Below are 24,896 nucleotides of genomic sequence, written 5' to 3' on the forward strand. Positions count from 1 at the left end.
CCTCCTATCCCGGCCGGCATAGCCTCCCTTTCCACAGAATGGGATCGACTGCTGCAATAGGTGTCTGCACTTGTTCTCAGACGAACCAAGGCATATTTAGCACCCTTTTTTCTTCTTAGCTCCATAGATAACAAGATATTGCACGTATCGAATACTTGCGTGATCGCTCGGAATGCAATTTGAGAGGCCATCGGATCCGATGCGCGGGTTTCTGTTGCTATAATTGTGAAGGACTGAAGAGCCAAGACGTCATGAAGGAGCAACAAGGCGAGACACATGATAGGAATGCGAGAATTCCAGGGTCTCTGGTTAGGCTGAATAAACAGAGAGCTAAAGTACAAAGCATAACTGCATAGTTGCATCTGTCCATACTGGTCGAGAGGGAGGCTCCCATGACGCAAAACAGGTGAAGCGTACATCAGAGGACGAACGGACAGCCAGCGGGCGGGAGAAACAAACAACAACAACACGAGCACGATGGCACCTGAGCCGTGAAAGTCTAGTGTCATGAACGGATGCATGGACGGGAGAGACGACAAGCAAGGTGTGTGTCTCTACCACATGTGTACATACATACATATGCATTTACAAGTATCAGTACTAAAAATAAGCTCGCACAAGCAACAGTGTATACCGACACTCTCTCACACACACATACACACGCCTACATACACATGCGAATAGTACAAGCCCTCAGATCCATAGGTTCACTTTGAGAAGTGAGGCTAGGGGGAGAAGCCCCGCAACGGGTTGAGCCCATACTATCACATAAGGATCTACTACATCTGCGGCGGCGTATGCAATATATGCACATACAAGTATGTAGTTAGTGATACACCTACATGCGTATCCATGTGTACGACTTGCTCTACCTGCAGTGAGCCACCATCCCGACGGCTTGCCATGACCATCCAGAAAGCGAAGGCGCTATACAGCAGCCAAGCCGACGTTATAATGGTAGAAGGGTAAGCAGACTGTATCGGAAGAGCTTAGCTACCATCCACGACCCTCTTCTGCTTTCCTCTCTTCTCTCCTCTTCTCCGCAAAGCTGTACGTACTGTACTGTACGGTATCAAGACACTTGCAGATATCTTGCGCAGGTGGACATGGACACATGCAGGGAAGCCGGGCTCCAACTTTGGACAACAGCCCCGGCGTTGGGAGCATGTGCACAAGCATGTGGACTGTGTACTGTATATGTAGTCATGTATGTACCACGCATAAGTCTCGATGGGTCTGTATATATGAATAAATGTATTTGCACAAACACAAGTCAGTCTTTTGCAAACACGCACGCTTATGTCAGCATTCTTGTTTGTGCCTCAAAGGCGTGATTGTCGCTTTTGTTGTCATGGCTAACAACATCAAATACGTGATCTCAGGGCACAATGACTCTCTCTCCGGCTCTGTCTCCCCCCAGCCTCAGGTCAGTGGTCCAAGGGCCCCAAGACACTTTAGCCGAGTGGCCCAGGTGTTCTCGAAAAACGAACTTGTTTTCCTTCCGTTCTTTGGGCCCCATGTTTCACGCTCTTTGCTCATTAGAACCCTGGCTGACGCGGGGGAGGGGGCCAGACTAGGGAGAGAGAGAGAGAGAGTTGGTTCTCGGTTCTTTTGTCACAGGGCTCTTCACAATTTATACAGCACTGCTCGCACACTTGCCTGCCCCTCACAGACGGACACTGAAGCTATGGGCAAGTCACAGTTGGCAAAGAGAAGCTGTGGTAAAGCGTAGTTAATTCTTAGCACAGGCCACTCTTCGGACCCATGGATGAGGATGTTTGTTTAAAGAAAGCAAGGCTTGCAAGCTCTCACCACTGAAAACGGTGCTGCAGGGACGGGCTACTTTGTTAGTGGAGGATTGCATTGCATGCAGCCATATAGCGCTACAGGCATTATTACAGCGCTGTATAGCATACACACGGATTATATGTACTCGCTGCAAAGAGCGAGCCAAGGCCAATAGGAAGCGAGAATGGTGTCAAGCGGCGTGTTTCAAGTGTTCTCACTCTGAATGTACGCGAGATGCCCCCTAGGCGGTCAGCACAAAAGCCCAAGATCAAGTCAAGGTCCAGTCAGTCAGCACCAGCACAACCCATACCCGGGGCATAATCCCTCTAGTTATCTAGAGTTGCTCTAATCCCTCATACCTCCAAGCATGTGTACAATACATGCATAGTTATCTCTACAGGCCACTAGTCAAGGGCCTCATGGCACCATCTTGTCTGAGAGTCAACAACCCGACGGCCAAGAATGATACGCATTCTGGCACGACAAGTACATATATATTTAAATACATACATATGTGGTTGTGACCCTCTTTGATACCCTCATATGCCGACCGATCCAGATGTGGATGTGTGTAATATCATGTATGCATGTACTTGCGCCTGTAGCCATAACTAGCTATCATAGGCACATGTATGCGCCTGTCTATTGACGGGTCTGATCATCGCTCACCGAGGATGGCCGGCTATCTTACCTTGTTATTGCTGCTAGTTTATTACATGCATGCATATGTGCATCGATGTACATCCATACATATCTACTATACTCATACATTCACCATTCATCTTCTCCCTCACATCAGCGTGAGTGAACCTGAGAGGACATGTCTTGTTCCAACGTGAAGCTACGAAGCTACAAGCACAAGTCATACAAGTCTAAACAAACCACCTAGTCCAGTCTAGAACTCCTCCTGCTGCAGGTCTTATCTTGCTTTCCCGGTGAAAACTCACTTCTATCCGTACATAACTCAATAGCCTTGTTATTTTCTGACCGCTCTTGTCTGTTCTCTTGGTCGATACCATTGTAACTATAGTTGGCTATGTGACTAACTACTTGGATTTGTATCTCTCGTTTGCAGATATCTTACCCTCATCCTCCACATCAACCAAGAAACCCCGGAACTCGGTGTGATGTGAATGTGACTATCTATGGCGGGGCAATAAGCTTGCTGAGTGACTGAGCTGGCGCCGGCTCTCATCCGTGGAAATCCACCATTGACGTGAGGGGTCGCAGCGGCCAGGAATGCCGCCGTGATACGACCATCAGATGGGTGCTTCGTGGGGCTTGGAGGTGTCCAGTAGCAGTTGTTCCCTTGACGCTTATGCTTGGAGGTGGCATATCTTGCGTACGACAACATGTACGATGAGACACAAAAGTATGTGCAGCACAAGTAGATTGGGGCTAGCTAACTGTATACATACATGTGTGTAGTTATACATATCTATAGAGCCTATAGTTATGGATAGTGCGGTGAAAGCAAAAACATCTCCATGCTCATGTTCAAACTCGCTGCGTAACCCTAATGTGTGCAAGGAAACCGCTCCTTCACTGCCTATTACCAGGTTAATGTCATCTAGACCCAGTCATGATACGGGCCAAGTTAGCAAATACAGAAATTGAATTCCGACCTAGAGCCACAAGAGCCCAAATTATAAGGAGGAAGCTTGACCTCGTCATCAAATCCAAGGGCGTTCTTTTGGCGCAGTCGCATTTCAGACACTTGAACCCCCATCTTTTTCCTCTTTTGGCTGAGAAGGGACGTTTATAGTGGAGATCAAATACGCCCAGCTTCACCACAAAGAACGTCACGGACATCATGGAGCTTGAAGCAGCCTTCAGGCAGCTGCACTCGGGCTGGCCGAGTCCGTTCCGCCGTCTTTCTGTTTGCTCCGGGGTGCCCTGCTTTGGGCTTTGCTGGACATTGTAAGCCCGGGATAGAAGCAGAACCCGCAGACGTGCAAAAGAGACAACGGGGATAGAGAAAAATGAGGCGGATGTAACGCAGATTCAGCAGGGTATTTGCTGAATCCATCCCTCGACGAACGAGAAAGATGTACTTGAAAGTATGTACATATAGAGCTATGTAGATGGAGGTGCATATGTGATACATACAATACAGTACTTGGTCACAGGTAGAACAAGAGACACCAACAGGCAGTGCAGGAAGAGATACCGGAAGCACATGCATGGGGAAATGCACGGGGTCAAGTGCACATGCAGGCTACCCGTGCGTGTCTCGAGTCCCCCTTTGCAGGCCAAGTCGCCAAGTGTGGTGTGTCTCCATGTTCTGCCTACGGGGCCGGTGAAGCCAGGACCAGCATATGTATATCAAAACCTCGATATTCTGTGATAACCTATCAGACGGACACGGAAGCCCAAGGCCAAGAGGACCGTCGTAAGCCTTTTCGAGGTCTTTTGTGTCTGCATATAGGCATAGACACATGTCCTGAGCTATATAGACTCGGCGTTTGCTGCTCTGCTCGATTGGGTTGCCCGGGAGAAATAGTCAAATGATGTTGCATCACAGGGAAGTTTTCCGTTCAGGATGCGCGGGTTGGACCATGTGCACAAAGACCTGTGGTTGTGTGTACTTGTATAACCAACTACTATCCAGAAGGGGAACATCCAACTAGGACGTAGCAAAAGCCCGGCTCGCGCTGCTATTGGTAGCTCTTTGTGTTCCTCGCGCCATGGTGGCCCGCAAAGAAATGTTACTGGTCAGGGCGGACAGCACCCGCGTGGCACATGTCTCATTCCCGCATACCCAGCCACAACGACGACAATGGATGGATAGCCCCTCGCAAGATGGCCATGTGCATACATACATACGTCTTCACTCACCCAACTATCCACACGGATGTAAACATGCCAGTGATTGAACATTGACTGGATTCTTTGAATTGTTTCATTATTCACGTGCTTGCACAATGGCGCGCATTGGTCCTGATGCCCCAGTGCACTACCAACAGCAGCAACGAAAAAGCTCTACTATTGTCTGGCTTTGCTTTTGAAGACCACGAACATAAAAAAAGCAAACCGGACACTGTCGACGGTCAACTCTTCAACAGTTGCCTTGTGTTTGGTATCATATCCCCCATGCGTTGCGCCCAGAGAACCCTCAAAGCCAGAGCCGAGGTTTTGTGTAAAAGAGACAAGAAAGAAGAGAAGTAAAAGGCAAATATAGGAAACGCAGAAAGAAGAAGAAAAAAAAAAGAGAGAGCCCTGAAAAAGAATGTACAAAACGAAATGCTAAAAAAACCAAAGACAAAAACGCCGACCTGGCACTTTAGTGACCACCGTACTGCTTGGCGTTGGGCAGCTCCTCCAGAGCCTCGCCGATCTTGCCAAGAGCAACCTTGAGCTGCTCGTCGGTGATGACCAGAGGAGGAGCAAAGCGGATGATGTTTCCGTGAGTAGGCTTGGCCAGGAGACCCTTTTCCTTGAGCAGCATGCACAGATCCCAAGCTGAGCGACCGTTGGTCTTGCTCTCGTCAATGACAACAGCGTTCAGCAGACCCATACCACGGACCAGCTTGACGGCAGGGTTCTTGAAGGCCATGATGCTATCGCGGAACACCTTGCCCAGCGACTCGGCGCGGCTAATCATGTTCTCCTCCTTTATCAGCTCCAGAGCACGGATGGAAATAGCGCAGCCAAGAGGATTACCGCCGTAGGTAGAGCCGTGGGTGCCGGGCTCAATAACGCTCATGATGGCCTTGGAAGACAAAACACACGACACGGGGTACATGCCACCGGAAATGGCCTTGCCCAGCGTCACAATGTCGGGCTTGACGCCGGACCACTCGTGGCACAGCATGCGACCGGTGCGGCCAATGCCGGTCTGGATCTCGTCGCAAATCAGCAGCACATTGTGCTTGCGGCAGACAGCATGCAGCTTAGAGAGGTAGTCAGAGTCAGGGACAACAACACCGGCCTCGCCCTGAATAGGCTCGACAATGATGGCAGCAGTTACGCTGCCAAAGTCGGCCAGCAGGTTCTCAATATCCTCGACGTTGTTGTAGCGCAGGGGAGCGCCAGTCTTGGGGTTGCATGCGCCGATTCCAGGAACAAAGGGACCGTAGTTGTCACGGGACTCGGGGTCCACGGAGAGCGTAATGGCAGCCATCTAGAAAGAGAAAGCAGTGACTGTTAGTGGAAGCTCGCAATTGTGGGATAGCATTCATTGCAAGACTTACAGTGCGGCCGTGGAAGTTGCCGTCAATGCCAAAGATCAGAGCCTTGTCCTTTTCAATGCCTTTGACCTTGTACGACCACTTGCGGGCCAGCTTAATGGCAGTCTCGACAGCTTCGGCGCCGGTGTTCATGGGGAGAACCATCTCAAAGCCAAACAGCTCCTTGACGTACTCGGCCCAGCGGGGGAAGACATCGTTGTGGAAAGCGCGCGAGCTCAGGGTAGCAGTGCCGGCCTGCTGGATCATGGTCTTGACAAGCTCGGGGTGGCAATGGCCCTGGTTGACGGCAGAGTAGGCAGACAGGAAGTCCAGGTAGTGGCGGCCTTCGGGGTCGTACACATCGACGCCCTGGGCGCGGGCGAACACGACGGGCAGAGGAGAGTAGTTGTGGGCAGCATACTGGTTCTCGGTGGCAATGGCAGCCTCGGTGGAGGTGCAGTGGAAGCGGGCAGCGTCAGACATTTTGAAGTGAGAGTGAATAAGGGGATGTGAGGGCCAGGGTAAAGAAGATACAAAGAAAGACAAGAACAGAAGATGATGTAACTATTTGGCAATGTAGTGTAGTGGATGTAAGAGATGATCAAGGATGAAAAAAGAAACAGAAACAGAACAGTAGCAGAAGTTCAAGAAGGCATTGGTATTGGCATGTGGAGGTATATATACAAGTAATGTATATCCTTAGTTGTACATGTGTACTCGTGGTTTGGCCTGGATGGCTGCCGCCGCCGCCGCCGCCGTCGCCGTTCAGCAGCAGGAGACTCCGCCAGCTGCATCCAGCGAAAAGCGACGCAGGGGTCTGTCGGCTTGGGCCAGGGCAGGGAGGCGACTTCCTGTGTGTATATTGTGCTCTGGCTCTGGCTCTGGTTCGCCCTTCGCTTTGGGCGCCCAAGGGGGATCCACTTCCGCTTTCTGTCACATGACCCTGGACACTTCGCTTCGCAGCGCTTTTCCATCGCCGCGCCGAAGGCCCCACTCCCGAGGTGGTGGCCCCGTGTCCCTTGTACATAATGCATACTAATCCGCCGCGTGTGTATGGCTGCTAACAATCGGCTAGCCCTGTCTAGGTTGCTTGCAGCTGGCTCGGCTATTAAAGGCAGAAGAAAAAGGACGTTGTGGTGGTGGCATGCCTTGCCTGATGTCATGTCATGTCATTTAGTCTCCCTGCCGGGTCTATGCGTGAAACTGCTTGTCGAAAAGCCGTCGCCGCCGTCGCTCGGGCGAGGCATTATCTGTTGGTTCTTTTCAAGTCATTTTTTGCTTTGTTGTCTCGTTGTAGGCCTGCCGTCTTGAGTCGACTGCAAACAGTTTTGGTCATCACTCACACACATACTGTGGTTACATCTGTAGATACAAGTACAAATAATATAGAGCTATGTCTACTTCTTCTTGCCCTCTTATACTGCCTCAGCGAATTGGTCAGCCGCAAATAGACTTGCTTGTTGGCCGCTGTGCCATTTTCCAACTCCCAATATTGCTGTCGTCTGCTGGCCCGAATGAAACCGCGCCGGTCTTCGCAGGCGCCATGTTCTTTTTTTTCCTCTACTCCCCTGACTACTAGTGCCTGGACAACCCACCTAAATAAGCAAAAAAAAAAAAAAGAGCCATGCCATTCTTGGAGTACGATGCCGCCGGCGCAGCCACCGGCACAAGTCATCTGGAGCCGGCAGAACTTCCTGCAAGGGTGTGAGCCCTTTTACAAGCACATACAAGCCATGCAAAGTCAGTGAGCTTCGACCTCCATGGCCGAGAACGGACCAGGATGAGAGACAAAAGGATGCAAAAAGATGCAAAAAGAAGGAAAAAGCCTTCCACTTTCGTTCTTTTCGAGCTTCCCTGGACTAAAGGCGGTGAGCGATTGAATCACGTGCTAAGGGTTATCTGGGGCGACATTCTGCTCTTCACGGCAATCTTCTACTCACCTTCCGAAAGATTGAGTTTGGATACCCGTATCAAGTCTCAATATATGCGCCATGACATTGGGATTTCCGGTAGAAACAGACATACCCATATAGATAGTGGTTTACAGCGAACACATGTACAAATGTAATCATGCTGCCTAGGATCACGGCGGCACCTCAGCCAATTCCAAAACACCCAATGCCTCCGACGCCGATGCCGCATGGGGCTCGAATACTATACAATGCGGTGCGGACAAACTTGAGCAAAGTTCCCATCTGAACTATCATCGATGAGCTACACGGCATATTTCAATATTCTCAAGCAATATCCTGTCTGTATCACCATTTGGTTTTCATTTGTCAAGTAGCAACACAACCCTACAACCCTAACAACTGTAGTTTCACGACATGTTACCATACCTTTGACCAAATACTAGGCTCTTCTCCAATCACACTTGTTCGTTATTATTGTTATTATTATTGCGTTTGATGTCCTTCCATAGGCCACGCGGGCCCGACCCTATTGGATTGTTGGACGTCGAGGAAACTCCCTCCAAGATGAAAATCCGGAAAACAAAGAAAAAGTTATATGGTATAGACAACCCCGTAAAAGGGGAAAACCCGGTCGGAACTGGGGAGCGGGAGGGGATTCAAACAGCGCTATCCTGGCTAAGCTTTCTCACCGGCCGTCCGCAAAAACATAGCTACAGGCTACTGTCATAAGGTAATATGCGCATAGTGTGCATTCAGGGTTAAGTTCTATCTGGTTGTTACTATTCTACGTGTTACTTGTATATCCGATGTGGGGCATCGGCCCCACATGGGATATAGTTATTCCGGCATGGCCCCACATAGTGGGGCTCCTACCCTTTTGGGCAGGATATACTATGACACCCCCCCTTGGCCGAAAGGGTATTCGTTGTTGATCTATTTTCTGTGAATGGTCAACTAATTAGTATAATTGGTGTGATTTCGTGTCCGGATGATTCTGTCCATTGTTTTGTTTGATTTGCGTAATTATTTGGTTAGTTAACTGGTAATCAGTTAGTTTTGTGTTTCGGAACTTTTTTGTTTAGTTGAGTTCATTATTCGTTATTCGTAGTGCTGTTTTCCTGTCTATGGTTTCTGTATCTGTTGTGTTGCCACAATGTTCTGGTTCTAGTTCTATGCTGGGGATTTTGTGAAGGCTTAGATACCCCCCCTCAGACGCGTGTCCATGCTCTGTGGTTCTATGTCTTTGTGCTGTTTTCCTTTTCTGGTTTAGTTCATGATCTTGTTTCTAATGTTTTCGAAGGTATCCTTTCCGAGAGGTTTGGTCATGATGTCCGCGAGGTTTTGTTTTCCAGCCACGTGCTGTAGTTTGATGAAACCGTGCCTGATTTCTTCTTTGACTTGGTGATAGGATATGCGGAGGTGCCTGGCGCGTGTTGGACCGGTTGATTGTGCCATGGCAAGCGCGGCTGTGCTGTCGCAGTTAATTTGGATCGGTTCTAGGTGGAATCCGACCTCGTTTAGCAACATTCTGATCCATACTGCTGTATTGCATGCCTCGCTCAATGCTACATACTCTGCCTCTGCTGTAGATTTGGATGTTGTGCGTTGAAGCCTCGCATTCCATACGACTGGTTTTCCGTTGACGGTGAATATCATTCCCGTGGTGGATTTTGCGTTTGTCCAGTCGCCTGCCAGATCTGCGTCTACCCATCCTTGGATGATGAAATCGTTGGACCTTTCGTAGCGTATGGTGAGGTCTGACTTGGCTTTGAGGTATCTTATCACTCTCTTCGCAGCTTTGAGGTGTAACATTGTGGGCTTTGCAACCCCGCGAGCCAGAACGTTGTTTGCGAAGCTTATGTCCGGTCTTGAATGCCCTGATATCCAGCTGATTGCACCGGCCATGCTCCTGTAACCGTCTGCATCTTCCTTGCCAAGACGAGGCGTTTCGGTTTCTTTGGAAGTTTCATTTAGTTGGGGGAGGAGTCCTATTTCCATCGGCGTGTTGTTCGTGTTGGCTTCTTGTCCGAGTGCGGTTTCGATGATCTCTCGGATGTAGGTTTATTGGTGAATGTCTACACCTTTGTCATCGTAGTCGTGAACCGCGCCGAGAAAACCAGCTTTATCTTCTTCGAGGATTTTGAGTGTCATCCTTTTTCCGAGGTTTTGATATAGCTCCATGACATCTTCCTTCTTGGGTCCCATTGAGTAGAAGTCGTCTACATGGCTATATGTGATCACTCTGGTGTCTTCGTTGAAATATATTGCGGAGTCTGTTCTGGTGGGCTCTAAACCGCATGCAAGCATGTCCCTTCTTGTCTGCTGCTGCCATTCGTAGGCACTTTGTCTCAGGCCGTATAGGGGTCTGGTCAGCCTGATGGTGCAGCCTTTGAACCAGCCATGTTTGGCGGCTAGGTTGGGATTTTGCCTGAAGAACTCTTCGATGATAGGTAGTGTCTTCAAGTATACAATTTCCATGATCTTTCTGTGAAGAAAAGCGTTTGAGACGTCTGCCTGTCTGTGGTACCAGCCCAAGGCGGTGGTGACAGCTAGAAGCAGTCGGAAAGCACCTGGTATCCCTGTTGAAGCATAGGTGTTGTTGTAGTCTATGCCGTGTTTCTGGAGAAAGCATCGAGCTACTAGTCTGCCTTTGAATTTCTCGAACTCTCCTTTCGGACTGAGTTTCTTCTTGAGCACCATCTTGGCTGAAAGTGGGTTGTAGCCGTGTGATGTTTTTGGCTCCTCAAATGCGAAACCGCCGAGTTCGGTAATGCTCTTGATTTCTTCAAATGCAACTTTTCGCCATTCTTTTCTCTCCGGTCCGGCTATGGCCTCTCTCCAGGTTGGTTGGTTTGCCTTGTCTTTCCTTGACTTTTTCTCATTTGCCTCTCCGATGAATCCGATAAATTTTCCGTAAAAGTGTGTCGTTGCTTCGTCTATGATCCACGGACCGTCTTCGTCCTCTGTCATGCTCTCGTCATTGTCTCTTGGCAGATAGGATGTTGCATGATAGCTGTGGTAAGTGGACTGTGCGTGGGAGTAGAGCCGTGATTTCGTTGCCGGAGTGTGTAAGCCATTTTACCATAGCGGTTCCCTGGACGCTGGGTGTGGATGTGCAGTTGGCCGTTTTTATGCTGATGTTTGAACTACTGATCGTTTCAGGCAGTAGCCATTCTTGAGAGCATACGGCGTTTATGTCTGCGCCACTGTCGGACATCCGTCTGTTTGTCCTTTCTTGATCAGTTCTGTGGACATAATTGTTTTCTTCGTGTTTAGGTATGTATTAGCTTTATTTGCTTTCTATATCTTATTCTATTCGCTCTCAGAGTTGCGTACCTCTTTCTCGTCATCTTCCGAAATTTCTGCCTCGTCATCTTCTTCATCCTTTTGTAGGACGTGTACTTCCTGCGGCTTTTTCCGTCTACAGTATTCTATGGAGTGGCCGCTCATTTTGCATGAAGTGCACCAAAATTTTGTTTTCTTTTGTTCTTGTGTGGTCGTTCCATGGCTGTCGTCCGTTGGAGTGTTGAAATTTGAGAATTTTCGCTTTTGAGTTGATGGTCTTTCCTTTTTCGGGAAAGTCTTTTTCGGGTGAGTTGTCCTTGTATTGGTTTGGGGATTTTGTTCAATAGGTTTGAAGTTGTCTCTGATTATTCCCCTGATATCGCCCATGGCTTGAAACCATTTGTCTTTGCTGTTCTCTCCAGCGTTTCGAAGTCTTCTCTTGGCTTCGTATGCACAGTCTCCGTCATTGGCTTCCAGCATGGTGATTAAGAGTCGGTAGAGAATTTTGCAGAGTTCCTCATTGCCTTTGAGAGTGATTTCGGCTTCTAGCATATATGAGTTGTATCTCTTCATTAATCCGATTCCGTTTTCCCCGATCTTTGGCTTAATCGAAGTCAGTTTTCGGAGGTCTTCCAATTGGTTGTTTGTAGAGTTTTCCTCCAGGCCATTTTGAAGTGTACTGAATATTTCGTTGACGCTGTAGATCTTGCGTATCATAACAAGCGCATCTCCGGTGAGTGTCTTGACTATCTTGGAGCGCAGTGCGTTGTTGACTTATTTGTTTATCTCCTCCGGGTTTGAAAGAGATTCCAATGTGAAGCCGGAGTCTTCCAGCTTTTGCAGGAATTCGTGTTTCCAGGTCGCCCATCCTGAATTGTCTTTCAGGGTGTGTGCGAGGTCGTCTCAGTTGTCGTCAATGAGTCAGTTTCTCTTTTCTTCAAGCGTGTATTCGGAAGGGGAAGCCCAACGGCTGGTCTTTCGCTGTTCAGGCTGGGAGGTGGTTTGGGAGGAAGACATGTTTGTGGTAGTGTTTGTCTGTTGTGTGTAACGGTTGGTTTGAGTAGAATTTCTGGTGCTTTGGCGAGTGCTGACTGGCATGTTGGTGTCGAGGTATTGTGTTTTAGGTTAGGGAATCTGATTTGTGCGGGGTATATTAATTTTATGCGGCTCATGTGAAATTTCTTTGTTTGCTTTCTTGATTATGTAAGCACATGGAGTAATTTTGGCAGAGCTCGCCTCGCCCAGAATCAAGAGTTCCCTAGAGGTTTGGAACTTGTCTGGTCTTTTTGTTTATGGCTTATTGTTGCTTCCTCGAGTGCCAGGCCATAGCTTTGGTTAAGCTCTTCGTTCCGTTCCGGCATAGCCGGGTTCGTTGTAGTTTCTACAGTTGTAGTTGTGTGATAGGCCATTTCCGAGTGATTCCGGGTGATAAGCCGGTCGTCAGAAACCAGCGCCGGATTTTCAGTCTAGCGCCGTAATTACTTCTCCGTGTACACGGCTTTAGATCGTAGATCTAGACCACTAAAGAGTTTCCTCAGACTATCCATCAGACTGAAATAGTGAAACTTTTCCGTATAAACGGCTTCAGACCAACGGCCTGGATAAATATGGCTTCCTCAGACTATCTATCAGACTGAGATAGTGAAACTTTTCCGTGTAAACGGCTTCAGATCGTAGATCTGAATATATGGGTGCTTGGGTGGCGGTTGCCTTTGTTCTGTTCGAAGTAAGCTCGTCTTCATTCAGGGTGGTAGTATACCGTTGAATTGTTCGGAGTGATTTTATCAACTCCGGGCTCATAACCTGTCATAAGGTAATATGCGCATAGTGTGTATTCAGGGTTAAGTTCTATCTGGTTGTTACTATTCTATGTGTTACTTGTACATCCGATGTGGGGCATCGGCCCCACATGGGATATAGTTATTCCGGCATGGCCCCACATAGTGGGGCTCCTATCCTTTTGAGCAGGATATGCCTGAACAGTTCGCGGCCATCTCATCAACACCGCCTGTGACGACACGATTGCATCTCGGGCGACTCCAACCACAATCCTGGCCTTGTCATCCCCCCTCTGCGCCATTGTTTTACTTTGGTACGCCTGACCTTTTCCCCTCTCTCGCGCATGACCGCGCTCGCCCTCCGAGCCAGACTGTCTGTTGCTTTGTTGCTCTACCGGCGATAGTTAATAGCTCAATCATGGCAGCTATATCTATCCGCGTGACCACGTCCACGCGCATTTTCCTGTTCATCTGGGCCCTGCGCACGCTCAACGCCTTGGCTATTCGCACCTTTTTCCAGCCCGATGAGTATTTCCAGTCTCTAGAGCCTGCGTGGCATGCAGCCTTTGGCAGCTCCAGCGGAGCCTGGATCACCTGGGTAAACCTGCCTTTACCCCTATGCCCTTGGTGTTGTTCTCTTGCGACTCCAAAGACACCGGAATACTCTACTAACAATAGCTCGTTTCTCGCTGTTTCCCGCCTGCTTAGGAATGGAAGTACTTCCTGCGCTCGTCGTTGCATCCCGTCCTTTTCGCCTCCATCTACCGGCTGGTTGATGTCTTGTTTGCGCTGTTTCCAGAAGCCACCACTCTGCGCCTGAGTGCTCTGTTGTATGCACCCAAGCTGTTCCAGGCGTTTTTTGCTGCCGCGGGCGACTTTTACACCTGGAAGCTGGCTTGCCGTGCCTACGGCCGCTCCTCAAATGCTACACGGGCAACTGTAAGCTTGTTCTGCCCCCTTTTCCTGTCCGCATTGTAGATCTCGTAGTTTTGACTGTTTTCTTTTCCATGTATTATCTTCGTAGCTACTCATGACACTCTTGAATCCGTGGCAATGGTATTGTTCCGTGCGCACCTTTTCAAACTCTCTCGAGATGTCCATCACCACCGTAGCCCTTAGTCTGTGGCCGTGGGAGCTGCTCATTGAAGCCGCAGGCCTAGGAGTCAAGGAGAATCCCAAGCGCCATGTTTCGTCCATCTCGTTGAGCCAGCTGCGAGTCTCGCTGTTTTTCGCAGCCATTGCTGTTCTTCTGCGTCCTACCAATCTTCTGATATGGGTGCCTGTGCTCTCGACCACACTATGGCGTTCTCCCTCGACCACTACGCTCACCACATTCATCCGTGAAGCCGTGGTGTTTGGCTCTCTGGCACTTTGCATATCCGCCGCCTCAGATCGCCTGTTCTTCAATGATTGGGTCTTCCCGCCCTTCCAGTGGTTATACTTTAACCTAAACCGAGATCTTGCCGTCTTCTACGGACGCAATGACGTCACATATTATCTGTCGCAAGGTATTCCCCTTCTCACAACTACCCAACTCCCCTTTGCGTTTTATGGCTTGTATCAAGCATTCAAGGGCCGACAAGGACATGTTGCGCAGACTCTCGCGTTGGCTGTATTAGCAACCTGTGGTGCTCTCACGCTGGTGTCTCATAAAGAGGTCAGGTTCATATACCCACTGCTTCCTGCCCTACACGTTGTTGCTGCTCCGTCGCTTGTATCATTCTTTCTTGGGGACAGATCTCCAACGTCTACTTCGCCGACCCGGACTCGCCCTGTTGTCCGTAAGTACCTGCTGGCGGTCGGTATAGTGGTAAATCTGGTTGTTGGAGGTTACCTTGGCAGTGCCCACCAAGGGGCGCCGATTTCGGTGCTGGAATTTTTACGGGACGAGTATACTGCGCGTTACACGTCTGCTCCATCGCCCGCCCTCGGTGCTGGGGACAACTTTGTATTGTTCCTCATGCCCTGTCACAGCACTCCGTGGCGTTCTCACCTGCTCCACCCCACGCTCAAGGCCCGTGCTCTAAGCTGTGAACCGCCGCTGCACACAGCGCCTAATACCCCTGAGCGGGAAACCTACCTTGACGAAAGTGATCGCTTTTACGCTGCGCCGTCTAAGTTCCTGGCTGACGAGGTGTGGCCCCGCGGCGGTACCTGGACAGCTCCGCAGTATATCGCAGGGTTTGAGGGCATTAAGCCGTGGCTAGAGGAATTCTTGGCTTCGGGAGAGGGCGCCCATGTTGGTTTTGAGTTCAAAGAGGTCTGGAGAGGATGGAATGGCTACTTCAGTGAGGACTGGCGGAGGAGAGGCGATGTAGTTGTTTGGGCTACTACCAGTAACGGCTCCTCCATGGAATAGATGGGTGCCATGGTGAACCGCAATCAATGGGGTCGACACAGATATTGAAAACTGCTGTAGATAAAGCTTGAATCAAATGGTGATGGTAGCTTTGTGAACAACCTTATATCTACACTGCCTCACGTTGATGGAGTGAAAATGAAAGGAATAAGTGATTGTACTTTCACAAATGTAGCTATATATCACAATAACCACAGATTTGGCCCATGTGCTTAAATCGGCACCAGGGCTGGGAACTTGGGTGGTTGACCATCTGTCCGCCAGTTCCTCTCCGTTGATACTTTGACTTGGAGATCTACCACGCCTGCATTCTTTGCTGCGACCGCAGCCCAGGCCTGGAGCGTCACATCCCACGGCTGAAAGTCGAATGTGCTGGCCCATTCCAAAGATGCCATTGAAGGCGGATTAGGAGAGTTCATAGTTTCTACCTTGTACTCTAAGCTATGTTTGCCCGCGTACATGAGTGGGCGTTGCCAGACCTTCATCAGACGTAGGTTAGGAATAAGCATGGCTAGACGCGCGCAGCCAAGAGATACACGCTGGCGCCAGTCCTGGGTTTCAGGGTGATCGTTTAGATCGCTAACATCATCTTCCCAGGTGATGGGGAAATGCAGTGAGCTATACTGTATGTCTAGCACCATCAGAGTGTAGAAGGGAGAGATGTCTTTGAGTGGGTTTGTCTCCAAGAAGGGAGCAGGGCTTTGATCGGTTGGCCACAGTGAACCAAGGAAGTTTTTAATGCGCACGAGATTCTCTAGGTGAAGGCATTTGACATTGTTCATGAGCCGGAAAACGCCGCGATTTATAGACGCCAGGTCAACCTGTTGCGTCATGTTCTCGTGGGGCAGCTCTCGCCATGAAACATCAGTGTTTCTGCCAATCAGATAGACAGATTCTATTGAAGGCGTCCACCTCAACATGGGCATCATGAAATCTACAAGTTAACGCATGTTAGTCACCATCTGGCCTGGCAGTCAAGTACACGCCGTGGAATTCTTGCCTCTGTAGTTTGCCGGGGTTCCGTGGATGCCCTCGGTATGTTTGGCTACTCCCAAGTACACGGTCCGGACCAAGCGAAGGCTTGCGACCATTTCTGATATGGCAGCCGGGTTTATGACCCGCGGAAGGTTGGTGTCTACGGAGAAGTATCCAACCACAAAGACATGGGGGATTTCAATGAAGCGAGACTCCTCGTCGTCAAAGCCCGCTATGTCGAGATAGGACTCGCTGAAACGCAGGGCACCGATGTCGCGGCGGCTTGCTAGTCTTTCTTGCCACAGTTGCGTACTGCACTGGTTGAAGTCACTAGCAGACCAGACCTTGAGCGTCATGGTGAACCCGTCTGGCCGCACTTCGCTTTCATCCCAAGTGCTCAGTGCCGTGTACACCGCGATAATCGTATCACGAAAAACTTTGTTGTTCTTGACCTTGTCCTTCCACGTCTCTTTTTTCTCGCACGGGTTGTTGGGATATTCGGGAAGTGTGACCTTGAGGACCATCAAGTTCACCAATTTCTTTCGGCGCCGGCAGAACTTGTCGAGCATTTGAGCGCCGGCCAGGTCGACCGAGACGTGGCTAAAGGTGAACCTCTCAATGACATACTGCCATTCCGAGTTCACCGACGCAAGAGGCGCCAGCGGAATTTCTCTTACTGACGGATCCTCAAAGGCCCAGTTGGATGCTAGAAGTTCAATAATGTACAGGCGCAGCTCCGCTGGCAGACCCGAGAAGTTGAAGCCCGATCTTGGTTTTATTGACAACCGCATGATTTGTTAGGACTTGTATTCGGCGCAGCTGTTTTACAGGGGACTCGGGCGTCGGCGAAGTGGTGGGGAGCTTGGAGCCCGTTTCGATGTTGCGCAGGAGGAACGGATGGTGAAGGTGGGCGATGACGTAGTTGGGCCACAGTGTATGAACAACCAAAAAAAAAAACAGCAGTTTGGCGAGGTTTGTGGGAGATGGAAAGCCAAACAACATGGACTATTCCAGTCGGAGGAATAAAAGTGATGATTGTGATGATGCAACAAATCAGTCTATTCGAAGGGGCCGTTTAGGTGCGGCTCACGTTGTCTTTGTAGATGGTGTTGACGAGCCTCGATAGCGCACCACGGTTAGGGTTGGTGGGTGCCACAGGTGTGGCGCGAGTTTCTCCTGTGCCACAGGCCGAGTCTGTGCTTATGAGGGGCAGGCCAAGCCGGTTTGGGGGAGGGGTTAAGCTTGCTCCAAGAAGCGAATCAAATGTGCCGACTAGAGGTGCGTCGCAAGTATCCTCGCAGCATAAGTATGCAGCAGAGGTACAAGCGCCAGGAGCCGGCGATGACGTTGGTAGACGCATCCACATTTAAGGCCCAGATCCAAGGTCGCTGTAGAAAAGGAAAGAAAGAGGGCAGTGCAAGCTTTTGATCTACAGGCACAAGACAAGACAAGACAAGACAAGACAAGACATTGCCCTTTGCTTGGCGAGCGAGCTTGTTGCAAACTCAAACCGACCCGAGCAGAGATTATTCGTTCCCTTTAGTTCTGTACTCAGCTGTCTTTTTTTTATTGCCGCTCGAAGCACACACAATCCACCACGACCTCAGCCCGGACACGACCTCAGCCCACGATGAGCACCACCAGCGATACTCCCGCTACCCCCGTCGACAAGACCGCGGCAGCCATTGAAAGGCTGCAGGAGAGCCGGCCGCCCGCTACGGACACCTTTACCTATCTCACCATTATCGAAAAGTCGCTCAGCCCCGAGATTCTGCCCACGCTGCTGGAAATACTGCAGGATGCCGCCATATGCCAAGACATTGGCTGGGATCTAGTCGACAAGCTGCTGGCGATGCCAGGGAGTGCCGACTGTCTGCAGACCATTGCGCGCCTCGGAAACCCACGCGAGGTCATCATCAAGGTGCTGGAGTCGCTCGAAAGACTGAGCGACGGCGACCTGGACGAGCTCCCCAACAACGATGACGAAGCCGACGATAATGACCACGCTACTGCCGAGCATGCATCGCAGGCCAAAATGGACGCTCGCTTTTCCGTGTTATTGGGGATGCTTGGGATTCTACACAAACGCCTCAAAGTCCGCTCCCCCTCGCGCTTCCTACACAGCACTCTGGCCACCGTGTCCAAAGTTTACACGCCCAACCCTTCGCCACGCGCAACGGCGGCTGTCATTGACCTTGTCTATGCGCTGCAGCCCGGAGCGACTCGCCCCCCGCTGCCGAACCGCCAGAGTAGCACGGTCCTAGTCCAGGCATTCCCGATGGCAAAAGGCGGAGTGACGGCGCCGGATCCCGAGGCTGATACACCAGCCGCTAACAAGCAGGACAATGACAAGCTTGAAGAAGAGCTCAAGAGCCGGCTACTCAGAACATTCGTGTCTTGTGTTATTGAAGCATATGTCAACGGAAATGACATGGGATGGGCGGCACGCTTGAGTGAGTACTACACACCTGAGAAAATTATCCCTGGACGCCGAACTTGGATGCAGGCATTCAAGGAGGATCCCGAGTTGGTAGCACGAGATGGGCAAATTGGACAACTTGTGGTAAGTTACAATTCGGATTTCCTAGCCAGAACAAAGCTTACAAAGCAAACACCCCATGTATAGTCACTAGCTGCTGATTTAGGGCTCGCCGACCTCAAGCCCGACCAGCTTAAAGAGCTATGCGAGTCCCCTCTCCAAATCTTCCCTCTGCGAAGTGAGCCTAATCCTGAAGATATCGACGCTATCAAGCTCTCGTCAGGGGGCATTCTGTGTCTGACAGCATATTGGACCTTTGCATCGGAGCTATTCGATGCTACATACAAGACGCCAGACCTGCACATCTTCCCCGACCATAATGCACTTCTGGGACGCTTCCTTTCCAGCGAGGCCGACGCACGCATTTCTGCAAACCCAGGAACCATTGAGGCGTTGGTGGTTATAGGCTTGTATCTTGAAAGCAACAAAAAGGTAATGGCGGACAAAACAACAACAAAGCCCGATTTCATGCAATATCTGCATCATTTGACGCTGGTTTCTGTCTTCCATCCATCTCTGCTTGTGCGCAATTCTGCCACTGTCTTGGCCGGCGCCATCCTACATGCCGACCCCGATGATGTTGATCGGCTCAAAATCCTGGAAGATTTGCTTGAAAACTGCGTCTTCTCATCGCTGCAGGCACAAGCTGTTGCGTGGCTGCGCGAAGAGCTCCAGGCTGGCCTCCCACTTGCAATCGAACGAGCAGAAATGCCGCTATCTCCAGTAAAGCCTGCTGCTAGCCGGTTCTCTAGCACAGAAGCTTTGGACACACTGCAGTATGTTCTCTTCCCGCGTCTTGAGTACCTAAAGGACATGGCGCAGGAAGAGCTGGTAGAGTTCTGGATGCAAAACTACCCTTTGCATTTGCAGGCGGTAAATCTTGCCGTCTTGGTGTTTGGAACAAAGGAAAGCAAGACGTCGCCATATGGCGTGTTGGTGCCCATGACAATGCCCGAGGCCGTAGAACAACGCTATCTTCTGCCGCTGGCCGAGGCAGCAAAGAGAATCATGGCGGCAGGAAAGGAGAAAAAGGCGGCAGGTCTTGAGGTGCAGGCAAATCTTCTGCTGGACCGGCTGGAGCGGGTGAATGTGTAAATGATATATGCAGTGTGGGAGTGGGGGCTAAAGGGATTGGGGATGGGGGGGGGCCGTCCCTGAGTTTGGATTGAGATTGTCTGCACTTGATCGATGCATTGTTTTTGTCACTTCTAGCTATGGTAATTAGGTGTGTAGGATTCAACTCTATCTTGTGGCTCTCTTTCTTTGGTGTTGGGGGTTGGCATGTGGCGGTGATGTTCCGAGATGAAAACGAGCTGTATACATGCCAGCTTTGGTTGCCGTGCCATATACAGACCAGGGAGCACAGACGTAGTTCGGCCTGGAAACGCGTCAATTGTGTGACAGACGGCAAGATTGTATAGTTGGTACGTATCAAGTCAATGTCAGCCATGTATGTAATTACAAAAAGTAAAAAAGCACCCTTTGAAGCACTGGAATCCTGGGCGACCTTTTAGCGTTGTAACAGATCCGGAAAAGAACACCTGCGTTGGGTCTTTTCACGTCTGAATTCCCATGCAATCCGAGTATAAGCTCAAAAATAGACTCGGGAGCTCGGTTCTTCGTATCACACTGCATGGGCTGCTGCATACACCAAGCGCCGGAGGACATGGAGCAGACGGCTATCAGTGCAGAGGCTAACATACGGGCGAGGAAACAAGGAAATGAGGAACAGCCCCAGAGCAGTGCAACGAAGAGGAGAGCCGCGAGCGAGGCTATGGAAGCCTGTATATCCGTAACTGTCGCGACCGATTCTACTCGTGCCCAGAGCCACGGCGGACATCCGGGGCCGCTCGGCTGGCAAGCCGAGGTTGTCAACAGGCTGAAAAGACCTTAGTCGCGGTCTGATTGTTGTTGAGAGCCGTAAGAAACAACCCTCCCGTTGTTTGCCACTTACAGCGGGCCAATCCTTTGCAAGAAAAATAGGGAGAAAAATAAAATTAAGAAAAAGTAGACAAAAGTCGACTCCCAGCACGCCAAGAAAAGTCTCGAGTCCAAATACCGAGTCCAGGCCTCGAGTACAAGTACAACCACACGGAACTTTCCACACACAACATGGCAGCTGCAGTTTTCAAAGCCTGCAACTACCGTTTGGCCTCGGACGCACCTTCTTAATCTGCACCCACCCCTTGTCCTCTATTTTTCTTCTCCTCCTCCTCTTCTTCTTCTTCCTACCCTCATACTCATTCTTATTTCTCCATTCGTTCCAATCCTGTCGATAATCTGCGCTACGCCGTAAACGGCCAGTCTCGAGTCTTACGCTGTTTTCCAGCATCATCCAGCCCACCCAACAATCCAAGCTTTTTCCCCTGTCATACAAATCCGCGTTTTATGATTCTTGGACCATTTATCTAGGGTAGCTCGGCATCCATTGTCTCCTTTGCATTTTGCCATTGATCTGCTCTCTTCTCAACCACCTTGTTCCACAATTCATCCATTCAACTTGAAATTGTCTTATCATGCCTGCCACTGACAGACCAGGCGGGAGAGGATTCCACGCTCACGACGTGCCATCTCCCGATGGCGCTGGCTTGCAGACCGTTTTCCACGACGGCAACGAGCATCTTGTGTTTCCCAGCTTTGTCCCGCCTCGGATCCAAATGACCCGAGCCGAGGACGCCAGCAACTCGTCCAGCCGCAGAAACAGCGAGGCGCCGCGCCCGGGAATCCTGCGCCGCTTTAGCTCCGCCATCGCGCCCTCTCTCGGCCGATCACAGACACACGCGGAAACTATGACCAAACCACAAGGGTCACAACAAGACCGCCAGTCCTATCAGCGCGTGCGCGCAAACACAGCTGGCGCTGCCAACTATCTGGCGCCGCCAAGAGGCGCCCAGCGGCGCAGTCGCAGCTCATCGGCTAATCAGAGCGACAGTAGTGCGCCAGAAAATGCTGGCCACAAAGGCAGCCAGCGCAATGCCTCTAGCCATGGCGCTACGCTAGACCCTACAGCCATTTCTCCAGATGCCGGTCGCAATTGCGACGACCACACTTTCTTCAACATTGGTCAAGAAGGCTGTCTCTCGCGGTGTCGCTTTGATCAATCTGACGGCCGGCTCAGTATTTCTCTCAATGAAAACGGCCATGGCGGTGGCTTGGCTCGTTTGCTGGGTCTCAACCCGAGTTCCCGGCTCCTAGGAGAAGCTGCTGCTGCCGTCACGGCTCCTTTTGATGGGGCCACAAACACCCCAGAAAGTCCCGAAAGCTCATCTGTGCCAGGCCAATCAGCCGATCCGGCCGCCGCACAGGTGCCCAAACCGCCGCGCCTTTCAGAGGCATCGACAGTAAGCCCCATACGCGTACCTCGCATGAACATCGTCATCATGGTTATTGGCTCGCGTGGTGACGTGCAACCCTTTTTACGCATCGGCCAAATTTTGCAGCAAAGACACGGCCATCGCGTGCGCGTGGCCACACACCCAGACTTTTACCAGATTACCCAGGAGGAATATGGTTTGGAGCACTTCTCCGTTGGCGGTGATCCCGCTCAGCTCATGGCTTTCATGGTCAAAAACCCGGGCATGATTCCGTCACTCGAAAGTGTCAAGGCTGGAGAAATTGGCCGGAAACGCGCAAGCATGGAGGAAATGTTTGAGGGCTTCTGGCGCGCCTGCGTGTGCAGCACCGACGACCCCAAATACGCCTTCGATTCCAAGGCCATGGCCGAGGCAGACGAAATGCCCTTTGTGGCCGACGCCATCATTGCAAATCCGCCCAGCTATGCCCACGTCCATTGCGCCGAGGCTCTCAATATCCCCCTGCACATTGTTTTCACATTCCCTTACAGTCCCACTCAGGCTTTCCCGCATCCCATGACCACCATCAAACAGTCCAACGTGGAACCTGGCGCTGCAAACTTGGTCTCCTACCCATTGGTCGACATGATGGTATGGCAGGGCCTCGGAGACCTTGTCAATGACCTACGCATAAAGAAGCTTTCACTTGATGGACTCTCGGCGTTCTGGGCACCTGCTGCGCTCTCTCGACTACGATTGCCATATACATACATCTGGAGCCCGGGTCTAGTCCCAAAGCCTGCCGATTGGGGTCCGGATGTAGACATTGCCGGGTTCGTTTTTGCTACCAACGGAACAAACTACCAGCCAGAACCAGGTCTTGTGGAATTTCTCGCTGCGTCTGAAGAGCCGCCCATTTATATTGGATTTGGCTCTATCGTGGTTGATGATCCCACCGAGTTTACAGACATGATCTTTGAGGCCGTACGCAAGGCTGGCGTCCGGGCTCTTGTATCCAAGGGCTGGGGCAAACTTGGTGGCGACGATGTTCCAGACAACATCTACATGCTAGGCAACATTCCCCATGATTGGCTTTTCCCCAAAGTCCGTGCCGCTGTGATACATGGAGGTGCCGGAACCACGGCGATTGCCCTGAAATGCGCCCTGCCAACCATGGTAGTGCCGTTCTTTGGCGACCAGAACTTTTGGGGCAGCATGATTGCCAAGTCGGGTGCTGGGCCCGAGGCCATTCCCTACAAGGAATTGACATCTGACAAGTTTGCCGACGGCATCAAATATTTGCTAACAGATGAGGCCAAGGCAGCCGTGCAAAAGTTGGCCGATTGTATTGCCCGCGATGGAGACGGAGCTGAGAACACGGTGAACCTGTTTCACAGTCACCTCGACTTGAAGCGGGATAAAATGTACTGTTCAATATTAGAAGGCAATACTGCCGTCTGGGCATCTCGTTGGGGCCATGCGCGTCTCTGTCCTCTAGTTGCAGCTATCCTGGTAGAGAACAAGGAGATTTCATGGAAGCACCTGCAACTCATCCAGCACCACGAGTTTCACGATTTCTATGGACCGGGAGAGCCCATCACCGGATTGATTGCATCTATTGCTGAAGGCATTGGCAAAATATTTGTGAGCATGGTTGGTGTGCCCATCAACTTGGTCAAAACAGCACACAAGAACCACAAGACCTCGACCCAAGAAGGCACCGAAGCCAGTACCGCGGGAGACGATGGCGTGATTTCTGCCTCTACTACCTCGCGCCCTGTCAACCTCCAGAGGACCTCGACCCATACGGCAGCCGCCATCAACGAGAACCTCAAAAACGAGCTTGTTCCGGAAGACCCGTTTATGCATCCGGCGAGCGTTTCTTCAAAGGACGAATACCTTCGCGCTGTTGTGACTGGCGCAGGCCGTTCAGCGTTGATTCTCGTCCTCTTCCCTCTTATCGTGGGCAACGCGGTTGCTCAGGGATTTCACAACGCGCCCCGGCTGTATGGCGACACGACGGTCCGGCCACAGCTGCATGTGACGGGTATCAAGTCTGGACTCCGTGCCACACGAAGTGAATTCTTCTACGGCGTATACGATGCCTTTACTGGCGTCGTCACACAGCCGTACAACGGTGCCAAGAACGACGGTGCCCGCGGTTTTGTCAAGGGCATTGGCCTGGGTCTTGGTGGTCTTGTCTTCAAGAACCTTTCGGCCGCGACCTCTATGGTGTATACAGCCAAGGGCATGGTGCGGCAGGCATTCCGGCACCGGCAGCCCAAGGCGTGGGTGCGGCGCGCCCGCATTATCCAGAGTGTGCGTGAGCTCGAACAGATGCCAACCAAGGAGCGCAACGAGATTGAGGCGCAGGTGCTCAAAGACTGGAAAGTCATGCCCGAGCTGTTTGAGACAATCACCAAGACGCAGCGCGAGCCAGGCCTGAAGGGGTTGATTACGCGTAAGCGCGCAGCCCGGGACGTCGGCAACATGCTGGATAGCGCCGAGAGCGCGCAACGTGCCCTCGACGGGCTGAAGAGAGGCGAGAGCTTGAACGATGTCTTGACGGCGGCAGGCAACAAGTGCGCGGGCATGTGCTGGAAAACAAGCCACTTCCGAGAGTCGAAGAAGGTTGCTGAAAAGCACGATGTGAACAGCGCTGTGTGAGCGTGTGGAGGGGCGTTGTAACTATATCATTCTTTTTGTTCTGTTTTCCTGGGGTTTCCTTTGTCTTTTTGGAGTCGGCGTCGTTTGGTGGGTAGATAGCTTTTCTCATATGTTGGTTCTTTTCTTTTTT

The 24,896-nt window shown here is 51.0% G+C and overlaps 5 protein-coding genes across 5 annotated transcripts; 3 read left to right on the plus strand and 2 right to left on the minus strand.

Annotated features, from left to right (window-relative positions):
• Positions 1-5,071: 5,071 nt before the first annotated feature.
• On the minus strand, positions 5,072-6,440 carry BROUX77_000598 (uncharacterized protein; the record flags this gene model as incomplete). Its single annotated transcript, XM_073750908.1, has 2 exons — positions 5,072-5,911; positions 5,982-6,440. The coding sequence occupies 2 exons, from the start codon at positions 6,438-6,440 to the stop codon at positions 5,072-5,074; spliced, it is 1,299 nt and encodes a 432-aa protein (XP_073608835.1).
• Positions 6,441-13,351: 6,911 nt separating this feature from the next.
• BROUX77_000599 (uncharacterized protein) lies at positions 13,352-15,292 on the plus strand (the record flags this gene model as incomplete). Its single annotated transcript, XM_073750919.1, has 3 exons — positions 13,352-13,531; positions 13,642-13,872; positions 13,958-15,292. The coding sequence occupies 3 exons, from the start codon at positions 13,352-13,354 to the stop codon at positions 15,290-15,292; spliced, it is 1,746 nt and encodes a 581-aa protein (XP_073608836.1).
• Positions 15,293-15,504: 212 nt separating this feature from the next.
• On the minus strand, positions 15,505-17,058 carry BROUX77_000600 (uncharacterized protein; the record flags this gene model as incomplete). The annotated part of the gene is made up of 2 exons (XM_073750932.1): positions 15,505-16,226; positions 16,275-17,058. The coding sequence occupies 2 exons, from the start codon at positions 17,056-17,058 to the stop codon at positions 15,505-15,507; spliced, it is 1,506 nt and encodes a 501-aa protein (XP_073608837.1).
• An 839-nt stretch (positions 17,059-17,897) lies between these two features.
• On the plus strand, positions 17,898-19,901 carry BROUX77_000601 (uncharacterized protein; the record flags this gene model as incomplete). The annotated part of the gene is made up of 2 exons (XM_073750943.1): positions 17,898-18,830; positions 18,894-19,901. 2 exons carry the CDS (start codon positions 17,898-17,900, stop codon positions 19,899-19,901), a joined length of 1,941 nt encoding a protein of 646 aa, XP_073608838.1.
• A 1,421-nt stretch (positions 19,902-21,322) lies between these two features.
• On the plus strand, positions 21,323-24,766 carry BROUX77_000602 (uncharacterized protein; the record flags this gene model as incomplete). Its single annotated transcript, XM_073750954.1, has 1 exon — positions 21,323-24,766. One exon carries the CDS (start codon positions 21,323-21,325, stop codon positions 24,764-24,766), a length of 3,444 nt encoding a protein of 1,147 aa, XP_073608839.1.
• Between the last annotated feature and the right edge of the window lie 130 nt (positions 24,767-24,896).

This window comes from Berkeleyomyces rouxiae, assembly GCF_048999995.1.
Source record: "Berkeleyomyces rouxiae strain 22BRR77 chromosome Unknown BrBRR77_ptg000001l, whole genome shotgun sequence".
In the NCBI taxonomy this organism is placed as follows: domain Eukaryota; kingdom Fungi; phylum Ascomycota; class Sordariomycetes; order Microascales; family Ceratocystidaceae; genus Berkeleyomyces; species Berkeleyomyces rouxiae.